The sequence below is a fragment of the Rhipicephalus microplus genome, chromosome 6, assembly GCF_043290135.1.
Source record: "Rhipicephalus microplus isolate Deutch F79 chromosome 6, USDA_Rmic, whole genome shotgun sequence".
Taxonomy (NCBI): Eukaryota; Metazoa; Arthropoda; class Arachnida; order Ixodida; family Ixodidae; genus Rhipicephalus; species Rhipicephalus microplus.
Window position 1 is genome coordinate 195622185 of NC_134705.1, and position 22380 is coordinate 195644564.

At 42.4% G+C, this 22380-nt stretch overlaps 1 protein-coding gene across 2 annotated transcripts in view; it reads right to left on the minus strand.

The window, feature by feature from the left end:
* Positions 1 to 7057: 7057 nt before the first annotated feature.
* Positions 7058 to 22380, minus strand: part of LOC119166824 (uncharacterized) — a 36282-nt gene continuing 20959 nt past the window's right edge. The window contains exons 8-17 of one of the 2 annotated variants that reach the window (XM_075867448.1): positions 20747 to 20833; positions 17738 to 17828; positions 17587 to 17638; positions 16351 to 16460; positions 15217 to 15410; positions 13521 to 13612; positions 11702 to 11843; positions 9815 to 9898; positions 8573 to 8682; positions 7058 to 7517 (exon numbers count right to left, since the gene is read on the minus strand). In XM_075867448.1, coding sequence (XP_075723563.1) covers positions 7472 to 7517; positions 8573 to 8682; positions 9815 to 9898; positions 11702 to 11843; positions 13521 to 13612; positions 15217 to 15410; positions 16351 to 16460; positions 17587 to 17638; positions 17738 to 17828; positions 20747 to 20833 — 1008 coding nt within the window. In that variant the 3' untranslated portion in view covers positions 7058 to 7471. The remainder of the gene's footprint in view (positions 7518 to 8572; positions 8683 to 9814; positions 9899 to 11701; positions 11844 to 13520; positions 13613 to 15216; positions 15411 to 16350; positions 16461 to 17586; positions 17639 to 17737; positions 17829 to 20746; positions 20834 to 22380) is intronic. The other variant, XM_075867450.1, reaches the window with a different exon arrangement.

Consider the following 22380-nt stretch of genomic DNA (forward strand, 5'->3'; position numbering starts at 1 on the left):
GCTTCGGTTATCGTGATTCAACAGTTTTTTTTGTTTTTGTGTGTGTTTTATATGTTGACTTTCTTGTGTTTCTTCTTCTTAGATAATGCAAAATATTTGTTACCCATGACCCTTCCTGGTATAATGGAAGCAATTGCATTTCAGTGAAGGTTTGCCAAATGAAACTTGGATGAGGTGCCAAGGTTAGGTCCATCTTGTCACACTCGCTTAACTTATCTCTGCTTAGTTATAATGCAGCACTTCTGACAAAAAAAAATGCTGTGAAACAGTTTTTCTTTTTCGTCTCGGCATCTGCACGTAAAACTGGGCCAATTTGTGTACAATCGTATAATTTCAAGCAAGCTTCATAGCCAAGTTACAAATATCTGTATTCAGATTCATGTTAAAGCGGCCCTGCAACACTTGTTGAGCATGCTCAGAAAACTCTGCTGATTGATAGTCGAGGCTCCTGGAACCACGTGAGCCAAACATTGTAGCGCAGCGCATGGCCGGGAATTTACCATTAATTTTCGTAGTCATCTGGAAATCCGTGTCCCTTTTTTCTACAAATGGTGGAATATGCCCAAATTTCTACACCATGTACCCATGGCCATGGTGGCTAACCGCTTTGAACATTGTGAGCTGCCTAGTTAGCATGGCCGTCACAGGGTGGCGCTATATGCCCATGCGTGCTCACACTCAAAGTAAGCCGCATGTTCGAAGCCAAACAAGGAAAGGTCACGACGTGCAGTGAAGAAGGGCTTTGTCTTCTTGCCTCTTGTCATCCACCTGCCTGCATAGCTTTTAGCACGCTTGCTGGCACAAAGTGAAGAGTAATTGCTTGAAGCATGCAATTAGTACCTGTAATTCTACTCGTACTTTATGGATTCTGAAAATTTTTTGTGGCATAAGATCTATTAAGCACTAATATTCAGACTATTTCATTTTAACCCAGAAAGTGTTGCAGGGCCCCTTTAAAGGCAGTAAACAAAAAAAATGAAAATGCATTGAGCGATCAAAGTTGTATAAATGGCGGTATTTTGGGTCATACGGGCCGGTTGATATTTCGACATGCGGGCTTGTAACTGTTGGAAGCACCCTGTCGTCCTTGGCAAGTTAGTTTAGAAAGATAATTGGATGGCATCGCGCAGTGTCACTGTGCTCATGTCTGTTCCAGCTGTTGCTGGTCGCCTGTTAAAGAACCCCTGACAGCGAAGGCTTTGCTGGACTTTTTGTTACTGTAATTTGTAGCCTTGCGTCTGGTAATGTCAGAATGTAATCATAAATGCTATATCCAGCATATTGTATAATTAATGCTAGCAATCTTAATTGTGACCAACTTCAATTCAACACAGCACAAGAAACTGGTGCCCCGTAGAGTACTACAGTTAAACCCCTTTATAATAGGCATGCTGTGGGCAGCAGTTTTTGTCTCTTATATGAGATGTCTTTTATAAGCAGGGCACCACATAGGCATTTCCTTATTAACCCATATCTTACTATAGGCACACTGGTATCTATTAAACCCATTTGTCTGTTATATCAGCGTCTCTTATAAAGGGGTTCGACTGCACATGAGACCACATCTGCTTGAACTTCGTTGACACTAACAGTGCAAACGGTACCGTTTTTAAACAGGTGCCATTACAAACACTACCCGTTGGTACTGGAAATGTGAACAGTGACACCACATGACATCAGCTACTAACCCTCTAAACCACAATGCCAAGGACGGCAAGATGCCTTTGGTTGCTGTACTGATCTCCTTTTCATTCAGTGTTAGTTAATTTTCAACAGCCGCCAACAGTGCCTGTTCAGGCTGAAAATGCGGACTCTGACACCACATGACATCAACCACTCACTTTTCAAGACTAACGTACCAAGGACAACACGATGCCTTTCACAAAGCAGCTCCTTCTATCGAAACATTGGCCAAGCTGTCTGCAACTTGCACTGAAGATATCAGTATTGGTGACCCAACTTTTCTGCGTCCAAGTTTTGTTTGGCCAAACCCGACACATGTACATAATATATTACAAAACTCGTGGTATTCCACGTTAGAATGCATTAGGGGGACCACTCAATCTACTGTAGCCACTCCAGTTGCCACAGCGACCTTGCAGCATTCTTTTTGATGCAAACAAGAAAGGGAAGTAGAGCCGCTCTCTAGTCATGTTTTGCATGTCATGTTTTGCTGCGAGTTTAACCTTGCGTAGGAGGATGCGCTGCCCTTGTATGCGCACTCTGCAGTTCCTTTTACGAGAGCCACAGTTCCGTGCCGATCATATTGTAACTCTTGTCCCATGAAATGTCCCGACCAGCTTTAGTTGGTTGTGAACGCAGACAGCCATAAAAGATCAATGAAAGAAACTAAAGTTCAGAACATTGTGAAAATGGCGTAGGCGACAAGGCAAAGAGAAGTAGACAGACGGCATGCGTGCCTGCATCGTGTGCCTTCTGAATGTTGGTCCGTTGTCTTGTACTAATAGAGCTTTCCAGCTCACACTAAGATTAAAAATGTATTCACCATTTCTGTCACTGGCTTGACTCAACAATATGTATTCTCTCAATTGTTGCCATTACTGTACTGAGATGCCACCCACATACCATAAAATGCCGCGCTAGCACCCTCCTTACTTTTCCCGGAGATCTGAAATAAGCGCAGAAGAAACGCCCCGGCGGGCTCATAGCACGGTAGTCGGGTATGTATCACGTAGGCAGGGCAACCGCTGGTCATTAAGGGTCACTCACCGGATTCCCAGAGAAGGTAAACGCACGAAGAGGAGGGAGAAAGTTAGGTGGGCCGATGAGATTAAAAAGTTCGCAGGTATAATGTGGCAACGGAAAGTACAAGACCGGGTTGATTGGCGGATCATGGGAAAGAACTTTGTCCTGCAGTGGGCATAGTCAGGTTGATGGTGATGAAGCACCAATGACCGATCCAAGACTGAGCAAGAGCCCCTTTCCCAAATCAGGTAGGAGTATCCTTCACCATCGAGGGGGGAGGGTGTGTTTGCTCGGCATTTTCTATAGGTATACATTCGATTTCGGCATTGCCCCTTGCTCAATGATATCACCGCTTCCCACAGCACCAGAAGAACCAATGAAAAAGACATGCTCAAATCCTGTTGCCGGGCCCCCTTAAAGTACTCTTTCTGAAGCACTGCCTTCGTGGAACGATTTTACAGCTGTAAGCATTGGCTTTATTCGACTGGAAGCAATTTTATAGATTGTGTTGAACATTCCCGAGCTGCATCACCAGCTCTCCATTTCCAACACTAAAACCATGGCTGATCAAACTGAGAAAATTTTCGTGTCATTTTAATTTTTTAAAGTTTGCCGACCCTCATTCAGCTGATAATATTACTTTAGCTGTCAATAAAGCAGCCTTATGGTTTCTACCGCAGCACTTCTTTCCTTGTTTTTGCCTGAAGAACGCTGTTCATGCGAAGAACATAACTTAGAATAAAATGTACTGCTGGCGGTGTGGGCACTGCCATATGCTACTTGAACAACACTGTTCATGCGAAGAACATGACTTTGAACAAAATGGACTGCTGGCCGAGTGGGCACTGCAACATGCTAGAACTTTGAAACTCTTATTCCCAGACAACTATGCTGCATTATCAAATGTGTCATATGTTTTCTTTCGTGATCTGATTTTGTCTGAGCTCAGGATCGAGTAGCAAGTTCATTTATGTTTGCTGCGTACAAGATAATGGCACAAGATTTTTTTCTAAGAAGTCACTTTTGATCTTGTCAAAAAGGTTTATTTGATTTAGATGCTAACTTGTTTCTCATTTAACTGCACAATGTGTCAGCTTTTTTATATGGACCTGAGTTTAAACTGCGCGATACCGAAGTTGCATCTTAGACAAAATTAACCTTGTTATATGCAAAAATTTGTTATAAAGGTTTATATCTAACACTATATTTCAAGACTATTTTTCATTTAGTTTGTTGTAGCCTATATTTCGTTTTATCTGGGTTCACTATATCGAGGTTTGAGTGCATATAAAAAGTTGTTATAGATACACATTCAATGCATCATTATAACAGAGTTGCACCTTACAATGACTTATTCGCTATATATGAAAAGTAGTTACAAACGTAGATTGGAAACCCTGTCATAACAAAAATAATTTCACTACATCCAAAACTTTTTGTTATATTTAAAACATTGCCACAATGACGTTGCACCTGGCACGAAAATAACTAATAAAAAATTATTCATAAATTTAAGTTCACAACACCATCAATGGCAATGTGTATCTGCAGAACAATCACTGTGCGAGATACTACTAGAATTGGGGATCAACGAGTCCTAGATAACTTTGCTTGTCTTCATATGCGGGAATGTTCATTGTGTAAAGTTTTCTCTTTTATTTGCTCTCTTACTTCAAATGATGCTTTAGAAAAAAAAAAACACATGTTTTGCATATAAAATTATATATTTCACGTTTCTCAATATCTGCTGTACAGAGAAAACTCGCAGTCATCTCAGAGCAGAGAGTTTGCAGTTGTCGTCGCATCTGCATTTCAACACACGTATAACGCGAAGGTCATCAAAATTGACCTGGAGCACTCTTCTACGGTAGCTTTTTCAACTCTATTGTTTTTTGGGTATTATTGAACACAGGTGAGTTAGATGAACGTCAGCACGGACCAACTGCCGGTCTTCATGCAACCACTCTAATCATTTTCTGTGGCTCTGTTCTCGTTACGTATCATCTTAGTATTCCTGGTAATGCCTAGATCACCAGTGAGACGCATGTAACGCAAATGCTACAGTCAACTGAAATGTTTCCTTGTGGCCTGTGGTGTACCATCTAGCCAAGTCGTGAAATGGTGACCCCCACTTTTTCTCGTCTTGCATTTCGGATAGTATTTACAGAAACCAATAGAAACTCTTTTAAAACAGCAGTTTGCATGCGTAACTTGGCTTTCACGCATTGCTTGATGCTCAATACCACTCACATGCTGGAAGCACTGGTGGCAAACACAAAAAAAGACAACGTTTGCTCTAAGCTGCGCAAGGTTCGAAACAGCAAAATTACACGATTCTGAAGGTGATGCAGATTCTTTCTGGACTGCTTCCATGTTGTTGCTAGGCTTTAGCTCTAAGCTGCGCAAGGTTCGAAACAGCAAAATTACACGATTCTGAAGGTGATGCAGATTCTTTCTAGGCTGCTTCCATGTTGTTGCTAGGTTTTAGCAAGATGATGCTAGGTTGTGTCTATGTTGGTTCTGAGCCAGAGAGGTGCAGGCTGTCATAGACACGATGTGCATTTCCAAATTCCGAATTGACAAACTCTTGCTGAAACCAAGCATTCACACCTCTCGTAGATTTACGGGCATGTCGCCGATGCTGCAGGCTTTCCATCGCTTCATGGTCTTGCAGCCGCTGTTGCTTTTCCCGTTCCCTAATATTCTCTCATACCTCTTCTAGGTCTTAGCTCGTTGCTGTTGCTTCGCAGCCATTGGCTGGCCAGCTGTTGCCTTTATCATTTTTGGTGGCCAGTAGCAGCAGAGTTTTGAAGGACTCTGGTAGCAGGATTTACCCGATTTCTGTGGCAAATACTCATTTACGATTTGTTGGGCTAACTGTTGCCCCCTTCAGTTTTAGTGGACCAGTGGCAAGCAGTAGTGGAATTATTTGCCCAATTTCTGTGGCTAGTACTCATTTATGAAGAGGATAGTTTTTTATATGCCGCACACACAGATTATGATTAGCTTAAACAACCTCGCTGTTAAAAAAAATATCAACGAGCAATGTAACAGTATGTAATAGCTCTAGGTGAACATTTCTAAACGATTCTTAAGTGAAGTTTTTATTTGCTTAGCTTAATTTTGTGCTTCCTACGAAGACGCATCTGTTCCAACTAGCCTGATCTATATGTTTATTAAATTGCTTTTATTAGCTATCTTTATCAAAGAAGCTTTTTTTTATTATTACTATTACTTAAAGCAAAGCAAAGTTTTTTTTTTTTTCAACGAGCAGGTTTTGGCGTCACATGCAAAACCCGGTGCCTGCTAGTGCAAAGAAATGCAACCCTTGAAGGTACATTGGTCTTATGCATATTTGTGTGCACCGCTTTTGAACAACTCGTGCTCTCTCAATCGTAGGCTTGTCAATGATCGGCTGTTCTCGATACGACAGTCTGATCTTTTATCGGGGTGACCTGAAAGTCTACATTGCCACATCTCATTGTTGCCGGGATATGAAAGCATGACCGTCGTTGTTGCCTATATCAATAGAAGTGTTGCGCTGCAAAGCACGTGAGTGATGGGCCAGTTTTCGGCATGAAAGGAGGAAAAGTCAAGAGGGAGCATTGTGCCATGTGATAGAAAAAATTTGGAAGATCCCACGCCTTGTGGGAATCGATATAAGGTAATTGGCAGGTAATTATCTAGCTGCATTTTTTTACGAGAGAGAATGGGTTCTTGAATTTGTACAAATTTTAAATGTCCCAAGATGAAGTTGGGTTCCAACTGTACGTGACAAAATCAAACAATTCACGATACCCCACACAAGAGCATGGCTTGAAACATTTTATTTTTTTAAGAAAACATTTGGGGAGATAAACACAGACAAAATATATGTATATACGTCGGTGCTCCAGGTACCTTGTTCGTTTGAAAACAAAGTGTCCCTCCAAGACTAGATCTTTGTTGACAAGGAAACAAACAAGCAAACAAACAAAAGTCATAGAGTCATAAAGAATTTAAAAAAAAAACTGTTTTTTGACACTGTTTTGACAGGGGAATACTGCTATGCCGTTATAAATACTTGCATATGGAAGTGCCTCAACTGTTGAGAGGTGAATAATATTTTTTTTTTGGAGACATATTTAAACTGCATGAAGAAAACAACACTTTAGATACATCGAACACACAGACAAACGAAGCGCAGACTTCCAACTTCATGTGTGCATGTTCTATGCGTATAACATGCTGCCTTTCTCACGCAGTTTAAATATGTCTTCAAAATCGACTAACCAACTAGCAACTAGCCCGACAACATTCATTACTTCAGAAGGATACTATCTCTGTTGTAGTTATTTAAGGTGATATGTACGAAGGCATGGTGCGGTCAGGCATGTTATACGTTTCTTGCATAGCTGCCATTACAGAGAGGTCATCTTGATTGGCAACTTGGACCCACGGTGCATCACTGGCTGACCACAGAAAGGAGGCCCGGCCGTAATCCACAACGTTCGTTGCTCCCAACATTCTCGCGTCCTCTCGCGCCCCCGCGACTTTTCTCACGAACAACTTTGTGTGGAATGGTACGACTTAGCACTGGAAAGCATAGAACACTTTCCAAATCTCGTTTATGGTATAGGCATTAAAAAACAAAATGTCGTGCCTGGTGTGTCTAGTGCTACATGCGAAAAGGGATATGAATTAAACAAACAAGGAGTTTAAGTCCCATAGTGGCACGCAGGATTGTTGATACGTCGAGGCTTGGCGGGTTTCCGTGCGGCGCGATTCAAAGACCGGCTATGTGGAGATTGGCGTCGAGCTGCTCCAAGTACCTGCGCACCAGAGAAGGGATTTTAAAACAACTGAGCATATTCTTGTGAATGCAAAGATGTGCATTCGGGTGCACATTTTGCAACTGTTCTACACGTAGATTCCTCCCGTCCCTGTATTGATTTACTTTGTATGTACCTAACTTGTTCATGCAGTGCAAATGTACTGCATGGCACAAAGTAATATGGGCAGTCCACAAAAACGTCATATTTATTGGTAAAGTTGTAATCCGTTACTGTATTACTGTATTAATCTCTTTTCAATTTGAACAATTTTCAGCAACCTCTGTGAAAGAAAGACCTAATAATATACCGTAAAAAAGTTTGTCTTCTGGCTCCTTTCATAAAATAATTACCTGTTCAGATTCATTCTAGCTGTAGCCAAATCAGAACAAACCCTTATTTCACCGACTCTGGGCAGCAGTGCCGGACCACCATATAGTTTGTCTCGGCTATTGCGTGCAGTGCAGCATTATGGAATCCCATGCTCACTAGCAAGAGCCAGCCGCAGATTCCACAGAAATCCAAGTGAAGGGTATGGCCCTCGCATGCTACTAATCCTTCCGTGAAACTTCTATCCAGTCTGCATTATGCGGAGGTGGACAACTACATATAAAGTAACTCCTTTTTCTTGGAGGAAAGGGGAAAGCTTAATAATTAATGACTCATTTTCAACTCTATACCTTTATCAAGCCAGAGGCCTCTGTGGGCAAGAAAGTGAATAAATATGAGTAGTCAAGTTCCTGGTCATCTCTCTAATACATTGGCGTTATCAAAGTAAAAAGAAACTCTGGCACGTATAATGTCTAAGGTACTATTAAGCAATCGGCCTGATTGTTGATAAACAATCAGGCTGATTGTTGATAAACAATCAGCCTGATTGTTTATCGCTGGCTATCAGTGTAGCTCAACATGATTGAAGGTAGAATCAACGAGTTCCTAGTGCACTTACTGCTAAAATTGCCAAGAAATTTTCTAGTTAATTGTTAATGCAAAGCACAGCCATAGCTGCACAGCACGGACGAAGCACGGACACTAACTACGCAAAGAAGATTCACCTCGGGTTCCACTGCTCCACTCTTGCTCTCAGTATGCTGGGTCCAAACAAGCTCGCGAGCTGGTTCAGGCACTGGCTAGCCGCACTGGATGTCAGGGCGTTCTCGCAGTTCTGCAGCATCAAGCACGCAGTACAGAATGGCTCACCTTTTTTGCCGCCATAGATACGTTACTTAAAAATACCCAGTGGATCCATTAAACCATACGATGTTTCAAGCATCAGGTGCAACGCTGTGGAGGCAAGCGAGATTTCTTGCAGCAGAGGCATTTACATGAAGAAATACTTCAATGATTTTACCATCCGTAAAGTGATCTTTTTTTTTTTTAGGTGGAGTAATAAATGATGATGCTTTCTGCCGTAAGATGAAATAAAAAAACTAATATTTTATACGGTTGTACTACATTGCTCTGAATAACTTTGTGTCTTTTTTTTTCCTACCGTGGCCTTCGCAGTTAGTTCTGGTAGAGTAACGTAACACTTCGTTAACAATGCATGATGAATTTTCCAGTCAGCACTGAGCTGACAGATATATTTAATTTTTCTTGCGTGTTCTGTTGCATTCATTTGAGGTATTTTCAGAGCTGTCCTGGCTGAATGGGAAGTACGAAGAAAAAATCAACAGCAATATGTCAGAGTGCTAATGTAAATGAATGAAATACAGAATAGAAGTCTCGTATGCAAAAAACAGCAAGAAGGTTTGAAATCTGTGAACTGAAACTAAAACGTTTTTTAACGAGTCTTTGAAGTTTACACCAGCTGCTATTATCACATGAACATTCAAACTATTCCCGCGGTAATGTAATAAACGATTGCATAACAACTGTAATAATACCTGTTGTAGAAAGTAGCATGACCAGCCAACTTAACAAACGCACATGTATATTCGTGAGTAAAGCTATTTAAAAACAAGTACTGGAATGAATTATCACGCTGTCTTCCTATACTTTGTACGACTAAAGTATCACAGTGTTTCTGATACTTAGTGATAACTGAAGTACTCCAATCTCTCATTTTTGTGCATGTTATATTTAAGCTCGCTGCTAAATATTTAGGCACATTGTTTTTGAATTAACTATAAATTGAGCCAGTAGCTTCTGTAGACTAGATATTCCCACGGCATTATTTCGTTCAGTGCTTCTCTTACGCGATGCCTCTCATTGAGGCATGTACGGTATTCCAAAATAAACTTACAAGTTTCGATTCGTCTTGAGAGATCACTAGATTTCTAAAAATGTACACCTACCAGACTGTAGAAGATGGGCTCCAAGAAGAGCTCAATGTGCATCTTGAACACTCGTTTGCCCACACCTTTCACGATGTTGGGGAGCTGTTGGAAACAATGAACACAAAACATTGTCTAAGGAGGGAGGCTGCTTTATGGGACCAAACATTTTCGTAAAAAGATTTTTTGAAAATACACTCAAGCCTTGATATAACAAACCTGGCTATAATGAAATATAGCGAAATGAAGTAAATGAAGTAGTGTCTCACAACAGACATAGCGTTAGGAATATACCTTTATAACGAATTTTCAGATATAACGAGCTTATATTTATGTCAGATGCAACTTTTGTTATGATTAGGCTCGAGTAATTATTTTACTGAAAGCTGATTGTATAGCGAGGAAAACAGGTGCCAAACGTTGCTTTCGCAAGTTTATAAATTTTTAGAAAGGGTGAAATAGGAAAAATTCTTTTTCTCAGTCATTGAAATTAAACATTTGATGCTTCACAACTTTTGCTACAGGAAAGCTAGAACCGTTAGGTTACACTTGCACGACTCCTTGTCCTGTGTGGAATACAAATGCATTTCATTCGACAAGCTGTGCACAGCTGGTTAAAAAGAAATGTGATCAAATAATGCTTACATCAATAACTTGTATTAATATTAACTGAATAGTCTTCGTAAAAGCCCAGTTTAAATTTGATATCAGCACATGCAAACACACCAATCACTGAAGTTTTTCAGTATCCCAGTTCAAACACTACAACACTTCATCTCTACAAACTGCATTCCCCAAAATTTTTCAAAAACTCTTTATAAATTTAATGAGACTTTCTGATTGTATCTATATTCACAGGATGATTTCAAATATGTAACTACTGTTCCAGCACAAGTATTTTTCAAGGTATGAAACATTTCATGCGCCTTTTTGTGGGCAAGATTACGGGTGCACAGTTTTTCGCTTGAAGTACCAATGAAGACGCTGCAATACTGCACCACAAGAGCACACTCGTGTGGCTTTATTTCATAATATGCAGGCCTCCTTTTAACACCAGAAGGAACCACCACGTGGCAAGTACACTGCTACAAAAAGTAGGATCAGTCATTTTGGCATGTGCTACAAGATAACAGAATAAAATTGGCCCTAAAGCAGATATTAAACATTTTGACTAATTGGTCTTAGTCAATCATCTCAGCACATCATAAAAGAAATATCTTAAGGAGCACCACATGACGGTAAACCATATAATGTTTGTTTAATTTTATTGCAATTAACCACTTAATTACTTAATATACATCCTGCATAGCAACACCAGCTGGCAAAAAAGAGTGTGTTCCACACTCACTGTCACAGCTATGATCGGCACTGGCTAACACTCTCAGGTTTACATGGAACGAAATACGCAACAAAGTCTCCAAATAAATGACTTCCATTGTAGCTCAATTGGTAGAGCGTCAGATGTGTTATTCAAAGGTTTTAGGTTCAACCTCCAGTGGTGGCAGGTTGTCTTTTCATCCATTTCAATTTCTTTAGACTCTCATCATAATTACTACACCACTGACTTGGAATAATGCCTCCATAAGTCCTCATTGTTTGTTGGTTTCATTTGGTTGCGTCATGACAAAAAAAAATGAGCCCTTGATCTACAAGCAAACCTCGATATAACGAACCTGGATATAATGAAATACCAATTTTAATGAAGTCAATTAAAAATAGTCTTGTAATAAATATCGTGTTGAAATAAACCATTGTGAAGAATTTCCAGTTGCAAGGAACTTATTTTCGTGTAAGATACAACTTTGTTATCAAGAGGTTTGACAGGATTCCTCCTTTTTTGTTCACTTTGTATTGGTATGGACTACTGAGCTAGTAAGTTGAATTCCAGCCAAGTTGTAAAAACGTCACCTGACTGCACAACGTCTCCAGCAGGACCACGTGGTGAACGTAATGCCGGTGCCTTGAGGCTTCGGAGAGGGCGGGCAGAAATTCAGCGACGCTCGTCGACACCTGAGGTACCTGGGACAGCTCCGCTATCAGGTGGATGCACCTAGAACGGCCGAGAAGAAGAGACGGCATCACTTCAGACACACTAGCCTTACGACAACGTAGGCCAGGAGTTTTACGAATCGCACAAAAACGACAGATAAACGAAACTCGACAACTCAGATCAAGGGAAATTCTGGCGAAAAGTGCAACTATATGCTATACTCGGTTAAAATCCAAGAAAAAGAATGTCAGTTTCACCCACAGCCATTGCTGTCTCTGCCACAGAAAGAATTTGCCTAAATGATCCATCGAGTAGCACTAACTCATTTGTGATGTCAACCAATAATAGAATGTCTCAGACGACTTTTCCACACAGACACACACTGGTGTCGCTGGTTTTGTGTCGAAAACTTGGAACGTCCTGGTAAATTATGCCAGGGATCTTGAAATCAGGGAACCAACGAACCTTTATCTCTTAATCAGTAGTATTTACATTATCCGAGAAAAAGTACCTACAGTTCGAGCGGACACCAGCTAGCACAACTCCCTTTCACAGGTGAAAGGAGAAGTGCGCTGCGGATCTGTGGATGGAACTTGCATTTATATAACATGATAATATATGGTAGCACAGACAAAGGACATGGACAAGAGAAGGCGCATTCAAGACAATACAGCGATAACTTTCAACACCAGTCCATGCGTTAACTCCAACAACAGTTTATATAGCACATTTGACCAGTTGTGTTGGGATAGTATGGCAAGTTTATAGATTGGGTTATACCCACCTATTCTAGTAATATGTCTTAACGATTTATGCTGAAATACCAGAGCACTCTCAAATAATATTCCATGTAGAACACTGAGAGCTATAAGTCAAGCAGAGCGCTAATTATTCAGCTGGCATCAAAATGCATTGAGAACACTGCGGTATCAAGCGAAACGTTTCAAATATATTTTGTGCCAACAGAAAATTTTTCAACATAGGAGTCATTCAGCAATTAATCTTTTTGCCAGCACTGATGGATATGGTTATCATAGGGTTTCTGTAACGACATGACTGATGACGAATATACTTTTCATCGGCAAAAATTGGTCCTACACGGTACCACTTGGGAACTTATGCATCATATGTGTTTTCCTTGGCACTAGATGGCCACACTTGTCCATGCTGGGCCATTTGCATCACGGCTTTGATTTTATTTCTATGGTGGTAAAGTCACCTACAAGTTATCTTTTTTTTTACATGATTAGTTAAATAAAGAAAGCCCAGTGAATTGAAAGAATGGTACTATTTTATTCAGAAATAATATCTTTATAAATATAGCAAGAAAAGATTTTACAATGACCTGTTTTTCTTTTTGTTTTTCACTAACGAAAGAGTATATGTGGTTTTACGTGCCAAAGCTACGATACGATTGTGTGTGGTTCTGTAATGGAGGGCTTAGGAAATTCCAACCGCTCGGGATTCCTGTGCACCTAAATATAAGTACACGAGTCTCCAACACCTCACATCCATCGATATGTGGCCACTTGAGCCAGGATTCGATCCCGCGACCATCAACTCGGCAGTCGAGCACCGCAGCCACCAGATCAGTATTGCCCATATGAGTTGCTCAGTCCATTTCAATTTGACTGTATACATTAACAAGGATGAAATGATTCTTTTTTTTTTTTTTCAAACGGGCACCATGTCTTAATTACATTACACAGAAAAATGTTCATTACTGTGAGAACTTACCCATCAGCCAACTCCCAAGGCTCCGACGGTTTCCGGTAGTTCCAGTCTGTCGGCAGCCCCGCCCTTGGAGCGAGACTTTCACAAGAATAAGCCTGAATAAAAAGGGAGGGAAAGAGGCCACATGTAACTGTTTCAGCTAAGTGTCTCAACTACAAATTGTGAGCTGCTACTCTACACTACATCATTTGCAGGCCAGGCATTACAAACAATGATGTACGGAAGGTGAAGGGGTCAAAAGTTCCCAGACCATGCTGCCATAGGAATACATGGTACAGTCAAGCCAGGCATTAATTACATAGGATGATGCACAGGGAAAGTCAGAAGTTCCCAGGACACGCAGCATTAGGAATAAACACATGGGGCAGTGGCATTGGAACTTTTGACCAGCCCTGTAGATATGTTGTGGAAAAGTATATAGTGTACAGTAGACTCGTTAAACAGGAGCTGAAGGGACCAAGAAAATATGTTCCATTCAACAAGTGTTCCACTTACTCTGAGATGAACAGGGGTGCGAAATTCAAGTATGAAACCAATAATATTAGAGGCAGAATCACGTTTAAGAGATTTCAATTTGAGTCTACTGTATTGCCTACACAGCAATAGCTGGGCAGTGACGAACACAGAAGCACAACATGCTATCTGTGAGGCGGATAATAGATTGATGCTACGCAAGCTGGGCTGCATGCGTGCCGATGCTACATAGCTCAACGGAACCAAAAAGTTGTAATTTCTTATAGCAAGCAGAATCGCAAGTTGGACAAGCTAGTGGATGTTCATCGTATAATAATTGAAAGCACGATGATTCTAGATGAAATCACTCTTCTAGATGAAGAGCACAAGTATCTTCTAGACAGGACATGATTCGTGTAGTATTGCATGTGTACAAGCAACTGTGCACAGCTTGGTGACTCACTGATATACAAATGTTGTTTATTTTTCATAACTGAACTTACCTGAAAGTTCAGCGCTGTGTCCTTTTCTTCTCTTTATCTGTATCTAACCCATTGCACTGTCAATAATTCTACGATGCTTATGGCAAGTCAAACAATCTATTGTAATTTGCCTACTTACAAAATTAATAGTTCAACTACTGAAGTGTCACTACTGGAGCAAATACATCATGGAGTATATTGTAGGCCTTCCTGAGGAATTCCCAATACTGTTTTAAGTTGCCTTAAATATGCTACATAACATTTTTATCATTCTTTTTTTTTTCGAAGTTTGAAAGGATACCCATAAAACTTTGTAATAGTACTGCCCCCCACTTTTTCATACATTGGGAGGATGGGTGAGTGGAATGTGGGTTGAGCCGGGTGGGTGAATAAACAGAGGTCAGTAGAGTAAGTAAGTGAATGGAAGGTGAGATGAGTGCAGTGCGTGGCAAGTGGAGTCGGGGGTGAGTGGAGTGAGCGAGTGTGCCAGTGGAAGGGGAATGTGAGCTGGATGAGAGAGAGAGCAGAGTGCATAGGAGAGAGAAGTGAGTGATTGCGTGGGGCGAGTAAACGGGTGAGCGGAGTGGGTAGGTGTGTTTAGTGGGTGAGTCAGCGGTGTGGTGTGGGCGAGTGAGTGAATATAGTAGGTGTGTTGGGTGCATGAGTATAGTGTGTATGTTGCTGTGTGAGGGGTGCACAGTGACTGAACAAGGCACAGACCGCTCCCTTATTAAAATACTTTAAATGTCCTGTACGGCACATACCGGCTGGTTAGTGTGTAGTGCTGGATCATTGTCGTGGAGCTTCTTCATGGCCTTGATGTTGGGCGTGGCACTGCTCCCGCTGCCGGCGCCCCAACCCTGGATGTCCCTGTAGTGGAGAGTCTCCGCTGGCTGCTTGGCCACGCCAGCTAGGCCCTCTGTGATTTTGGGCTTCACCACTTCAAAGGCCTCCTGGCCTGTGGCAATAATATTAATAACTGTTTTGGTTAAGGCATAAAGCAAGACATAACATGCCGCATGAAGCATAACAACTGTTTTGGCACAAACTAGCGTAACATTCAGCGTGAAATCATCATCATCATCATCAGCCTGACTACGTCCACTGCAGGACAAAGGCCTCTCCCATGTTCCGCCACTTAACCATGTCCTGTGCTTGCTGCTGCCAATTTATACCCGCAAACTTCTTAATCTCATCTGCCCACCTAACCTTCTGTCTCCCCCTAACCCGCTTGCCTTCTCTGGGAATCCAGCGTGAAATAGGTGCCTTTAATTTCTTCCTGGCAAACAATGGTCTAACTGAAGTGCCATACAGCAATTCGATATTGGCAGCTTATCAGAAGTTGTGTGGTTTGCAGCCAAATTCAACCCAGTTCTAGGCGCACTTGCTCATCAAATGTGCCTGCCTCGAAAAGTATGCTCGTGCGCATCTGTCGTAGCAAATTGTGATGAAAGCTTCCCAGATATCTCACAGATAAAGAAAACAAAAGGCGCCTCTGCTGCAACGCAAATGTGTTATCCAGTGAAGCATGCCTAACTTAAAGACGATCGTTGTCTGGAATATGGGTCTCCCAGACAACCTGAGGCCCCCAGTTTGAAAGCCGGTCGAACGCCTTTGTAAGAGACACTGATTTAACAGACAAATGGGTATAAGAGACAACAATGAGCGTTCATTGAAACAAGGGTTCATAAGAAAATGCATACGTGGTACCTACTTATAAGAGACAAGAAATACTGCCCAGTGCATGTCTCTTACAAAGGGGTTCAACTGTGTGTGTGTGTGTGTGTGTGTGTGTGTGTGTGTGTGTGTGTATATATATATATATATATATACATACATGCAAATGCATGAACAATTATGCACAAAAAATTTGCAAGAGGTATTAATTAAGTACGTACCATACGCCCTGACCACATTGGCGAGAGCGGCGGCTGCCCCTTGCCGCACTGACGGGATGCAGTCTTGGAGGTTGTTGAAGAACAATGGGTAGACGGTTTTCAAAGATGCCCTGCAGATAGTGAAGTTTGCGAACTTAACAAAACCGAGTGTTGAGGGTTTCACTTCACAAAATCACTAGAGCATGATTATGAAGGACATCATATGGTGGTTTTGGGACGTTAAATCCCACATATCAATCAATGATTATGAAGGATGCCGTAGTAGAAGCCTGCAGATATTTCTGCCACATGGGGTTCTGCACTTAAATCTCTAGCATTTCACCTCCATGGAAACGTTGCTGGTGCTGCTGCTGCTGTTGTGATTTAAAAAGGGACACTAAAGCACGAAACGATTCTTCGCGTATCAGTAAAGTACAGTTTCACAATCCCGAAAACACCACTCTTACCACGACATGACGCTCGGTAAGTGAGAAAGGGCACGAAAATAAAATGCAGGTGGAGATGCCACCGTGACAATCCCGCACAAGACACCGTGATATACTTAATTTTAAAGACATATACTGGGTCCTGCATAGCTTCTACTCAATAAAAACGAAGCAGATACTCCTCTGTGGGCGCCATAGACCTAGAACTGGATAAAAAAGAGATATACCTACAAAAAAAAAAAATGGCAATTTGTTACTTAACGGGCATAGATTTCGACGTGAAACTACAAAAATGAGATTTCAGCCTTGATTTTTTTCGTTAACTCATGACAGTGAAACTATTGACATCATATATTTTAGAGTGCAGCTTCAACTTGCTATCTTATTTCGGCTCACACTTCCCTTGAAATGCATGCAACCTTCACGTCACCGGTCGTTTATCCAATCCAGAATCGCCAAGCACGAAAAGCTGGAGAATGGAGAAAGAGCTAGACTAACGGCATCACCTTTCGAAAATATGCAAAAGTTTGATGCGTTACACTCATAACCTTTGACCTGATCTGCATCTCAGCATAGGTAGGGGCTTTGTCTATTCAACGATTCTACATTGTTCTGCCTTGTGTAGGCAGGTCATTCCACCAGGAACGACCTGCCTACACAGGTTCATTTACAAGATGTCACACCAAAAATCTGTGGATAACACAAGTTTTCTTCCCAGTGTAAAAGCTACTGTGAATCATATGTTGCAGTATTATATTTTCTACATCAATGACAAGCCCCGTTAGATTCGTTCCAGAAAATAGCTGCTTACTTTGACTCTTCAGGGTAGCACAGCATGAAGTTTCCGCAAGCAAGACAAGCGGCTGTAAACATGAGAAATGGCAGAGATGAGAATTTTTTCGCAGAGCACGACACAAGACTCATGAAAGTAGTAAAGAAACAAGCGCGTTGATTACACGTACCATCCCGAACTGCCCACGAAGGGTCTCGGAAGCAAACGAGGAGGGTTTGGAAAAGCCGAGACACGTGTGGCCTCACGACATCCTGAGCTATCTGAAAAAAAAAAAAAAAAATGCAGAAATGCGACATCACACGACTTGAACTGATGTCTCTCAGAGAGGTCGATAATAAGTGCAGTTCGCCTGCTCTGTGTCTGATGTCACATTAACATTGATTGATTTGTGGGGTTTAACGTCCCAAAACCACCATATGATTATGAGAGACGACGTAGTGGAGGGCTCCGGAAATTTCGACCACCTGGGGTTCTTTAACGTGCACCCAAATCTGAGCACACGGGCCTCGACATTTCCGCCTCCATCGGAAATGCAGCCGCCGCAGCCGGGATTTGAACCCGCGACCTGCGGGTCAGCAGCCGAGTACCTTAGCCACTAGACCACCGCGGCGGGGCTGTCACATTAACAAAAGAACGTAATAATACTGTCATGTCGCATTCGTAAACGTTTTCCTCCATGCTGGGAGGGGGTGTATTTTTCACTTCATTATCTACACCACCATCATGATCATTTTTGTTTTCTGTCTACTGCAAAACAAAGGCTCTTCCATCAATCTCGAATTACCCGTGATGCACTGGCTGGCCTCTACGTGTTTACTTACATATTTCATCCCACCTATTCTCTATCATAACCTAGGGTGCGATTTTTTTTACACCATCATCATCGGCAACTAGGTTTGTCACGGTTATACTACTAGGTCGAATTTGGTTAGATTAGAGTCTTTCATTTCGGGGTCAAGCTGTTGCTCGAATCACTTCCACTACATAGCATGTTCACTTCTGAATGGAAGCCAATCTAACCTAACGGTTTACGCTGTCAGTGAAAAATCACACTTTTGCCAATTTGTAAAGTCTATAGCTCTACACTAGTGTACACCTGCCAATATTCACTTCTCCTGCAAAAATATAAGCTAGAATACATTGGCTACTTACATTCACCTCGTATTCCTGTTAGTCACTCTGTATTCCACTGATTCCTATACCCTACTGCATTCCTGTCTAACCAGCACCACACCTGTCACTTTTCATTCCTTCACTAATCGTACAGTATTTGACATGCTGTTGTGTGACCATAGGCCCGTTTACATTGACCCGACGAGGGTGCGTTGAGTCGAAATAAACAGGTTTTCCGGACTCGCCCTACCCATGTATAAGCGGACGCGTCGGGGCGGAGAGTCGTCGCGGCGAGTCCCGTCGACCCGGAGACAGGGGGTAGGTTCACCGAACTCGCCACGCTCAGAAAGGGCATGTATAACCGGTCGCGCTGAGTTGACGGCTCGTGACCTCTCCCGCCCGTCGCGGTCTCCGCTTCCCCTGTCCCCATCACTCCGATGTTGCTCTTTCTCTGTCGGCCGGTACGCGCGCGCTAGGCACGATGACATCCACGCGGGATTCACGCACCATGTGGACAGATGATGAAATAACGACGTTGCTAGCTTTAGTCAACGAGAAAAAAATGAGTGATTTGCTCGATAGCAAGCATAAAAGAACGAGGACATCGTTCTGTTATGCAGTAAATGCAGATCGCTTTTACGTTTAAATCTTGCTTGGCACGTCCTACGAGAGCTTGTTGGTTATCGTTCTCACGACTGGCTATTTTGCTCTGCCCGTAGCAGGAAATCGGCTTGTGCGCCAGAAACCTCAAATACGTGCACATGAACGCTTTAATAAAGTTTCTGGTCACCTTGCCATCAGAATACATTTGCATAAATTCACAGAATTGTCTACTAATGCGCAGCATTCCAACTCCGCTTGGATTTATTTTGCGCTCTTCACAGCCAGGTTCGACTATGAAAAAGCAAATACTTTGGGGTATTTTATTCTTTGTAAGTTTTGTTTTGGTTTTTTCGCAATTGGTGTAAATTGACTTTATCACAAAAATTAAGTGCCTTTACCAATACATGTAATTTCCCCCAGAGGAAAAGCGTAGTCCAGGGTTGGTTTCGCTCTTTTTAATTCGTGTTTCATGAATCCCTGAATGGACTTAGGCATTTCGAACGTTTTTTTGGGTTTAGTGTTCGGGTTTTGAAGGAGATGAGGGTCGTTTCGCGCCAAATATCCCAGACAGTACGCTAGACCATCTACGATTACACTATAAAAAGTAATGGTTGGTCACTTTACTACACCATTAATTTTTGGAACCAATCTTCTAAAGAAAATTTCAATTTCTTAAATATGGTGGCAGTTAGGTTGCGACGAAACTTCGAAAAAGTGAAATATTATACGCAGCACGGTAAAACGATTCCAGTCGGTAGGAAAAGAACCGCATTTCCTTGTTAAAACGCATTCACCACTAGTGTATGTTAATGTGCTTTGCGGGGGAGCAATGCAGTGTTCTTGACCAAAGTCAGAAATATTTACAGCTTTCCAACTTTTCCAGAGAAGTTTAATACGAATCTTTGTTTTACGCGAGAAAATATTATTTATATTGAGCTGCCCCCAAGGCTGTCAACGGCGGACCGTAAGCGCAGTTCACTTCACTGAGGGTTCCTCGGCAGCCTCCTAAATGCACCAAAGCCGGCTTGTTGATTCGTGCTCCATTTTCCTGCGCTTACCGCCAGTAATTTTCCTGCGCTTACAGAACCACTGCTGCCATCGCGTTGTGCAGTGTTAGCCAAGACACCAACGCAACCATAAAGTACAGCTGGTGCAAACTGAGAAAAACTACCAAGACAGCCATCGCGGTGGCGGAGCGACAACTGTGTAAACAACCGCAGCTCACAGCGGCGAGAGCGCAGGCTTGGAGGAGCGGAAACCGGTACCGGAAGACGGGCTTTCGGCTCGCCTCGACGCAAGGCGTCGTTGCGATCACCGCTCACCTCAACTCGTCTGTGCGAGTTTATATAAACTCGGGCGCGTCGAGGTAAGCTGAACCCGCCACTCAACTCAGCCCGCCCCCGTCGCGTCCATGTACACGGGGCTCATGTTGTCACGTGGGCTAGAATAGAAATTGATATACCTTGGAGGCAAGTTCCGCGATGCAGGCGCAGGCTGCCTCACGTACAGCGTGATTTTCGGCAGCTGCCTGAGATATATAATAGTCCACCTGCGCAAACAATCCGCAGAAAGAAAGTGTAAGACGATATGCAGGAAACTATCTACAGTAACTATGGCTTCGCTTCAATTATGTTAAAAGTACAAAATAAAGGTGGACAGCACCTAATATAGTACTGTACACTTCCAGACCTAACTGATCATTTATTTGTCTTGAGTCGTATAATACATGAGTGATACACCATATCGAGACCCTCTGAGCAAGATTATTAAGGTGGCGGTTCTACTGTCGCCATATTGCGAGTAGTTCTGGAAAAAATACCAGACGGCGCCACCAAGTCAGGACTGGAAGGCCAACATTTCGGAGGTGAACTGCCACACGTGTGCCGGCGCGCCACACTGCATGACGAGGGGGTGAAAATCGCGCTGACACGGTTCGAAGAAATGAGGCACTGAGCAGGGGCTTTTTTTTTCTCCCCTTCAACGACACCTCCATCTCTCTCCATGCTCACTAGCCCCTGACCCCTGCGGTCGCTGCTTTTCAAGAGATCCCTCATGTAGGCTGCGTAGCCTGCTTGGCCAGCTGCTCTACGTTCCATACAGTGCCGGAATGCGAGGTTGAGTGAAAAACTCTATCGCGGAGGTCACAACAATGTATATATACAATGGAGATCAAAACTTGGACTATGAATATTCATGCGAGGTTCAACGGAACAGTTCGTTCTACAAATAATTGGGGTTGCTGGAGCATGATGCGGTTCGGTGGGACAGGAGAAGGCAAATTATATTTGACTATGTATACTTCCTTCCCAGTATGACCTAAGCTTCCAAATTAAAAAAACAAAAACAAAAACAAAAAAACGGGTAGTTAGGCAAATCGCGTGCTAAGAAGTGCGGCCGCTGTGACTCACGGTGCCCAACACGTGCCGACTGCATAATCATTAGTTTTCCCCACTATACGTAGCGTAATTTATTTCATTAGAATTGAAACTTCAGCAGGCTAGTATGAATTCATGTTTTGGTTGATGCAGCGTTTATTTATCACGTTGCCGTACGCAAACCATCGGACTAGTCGACAAACTATTTTTATGACGAAAATGAAGCAATTACCTCTTGTGTGTCATATGAGCGAGACTCGCACATGCGTGGCCTGAATGGTCCAGGTGCGTTATTCCCTTGTCCAAGGAACGACTTCTCTGTTCGCGTACGCTATTTCAACATCATTTTTTTTTTCCTGTAAAGGTCGTGGCAATAACATGAAGAGTGATCGTTTCGCCCAAATCAGTTATTGACTGCAAGCTCGTAGATTCGAGGCCGTTACCTCAAGCTCTATAAACATCTCATGATAAAAACTGGGGCGGATTCACACAAACCTCCCAGGAGTGCAACAAGGGAGGGGAAGACTTATGGTACAGTGCATCTCCCATGCATCTTTCTACGCAGCTGCTGCTTGTATTACTTCTAATTCGTACCCATTTCGAGTTCGTAAAGCGCATGCAAGGCAAAAACATGAGTACACAAATACAATAGTTGCAAAGGAGTTGAAGAAAAGGTCTTGTCGCACTGGATAAGGCTTTTGGATGCATGATTGGTCAATTC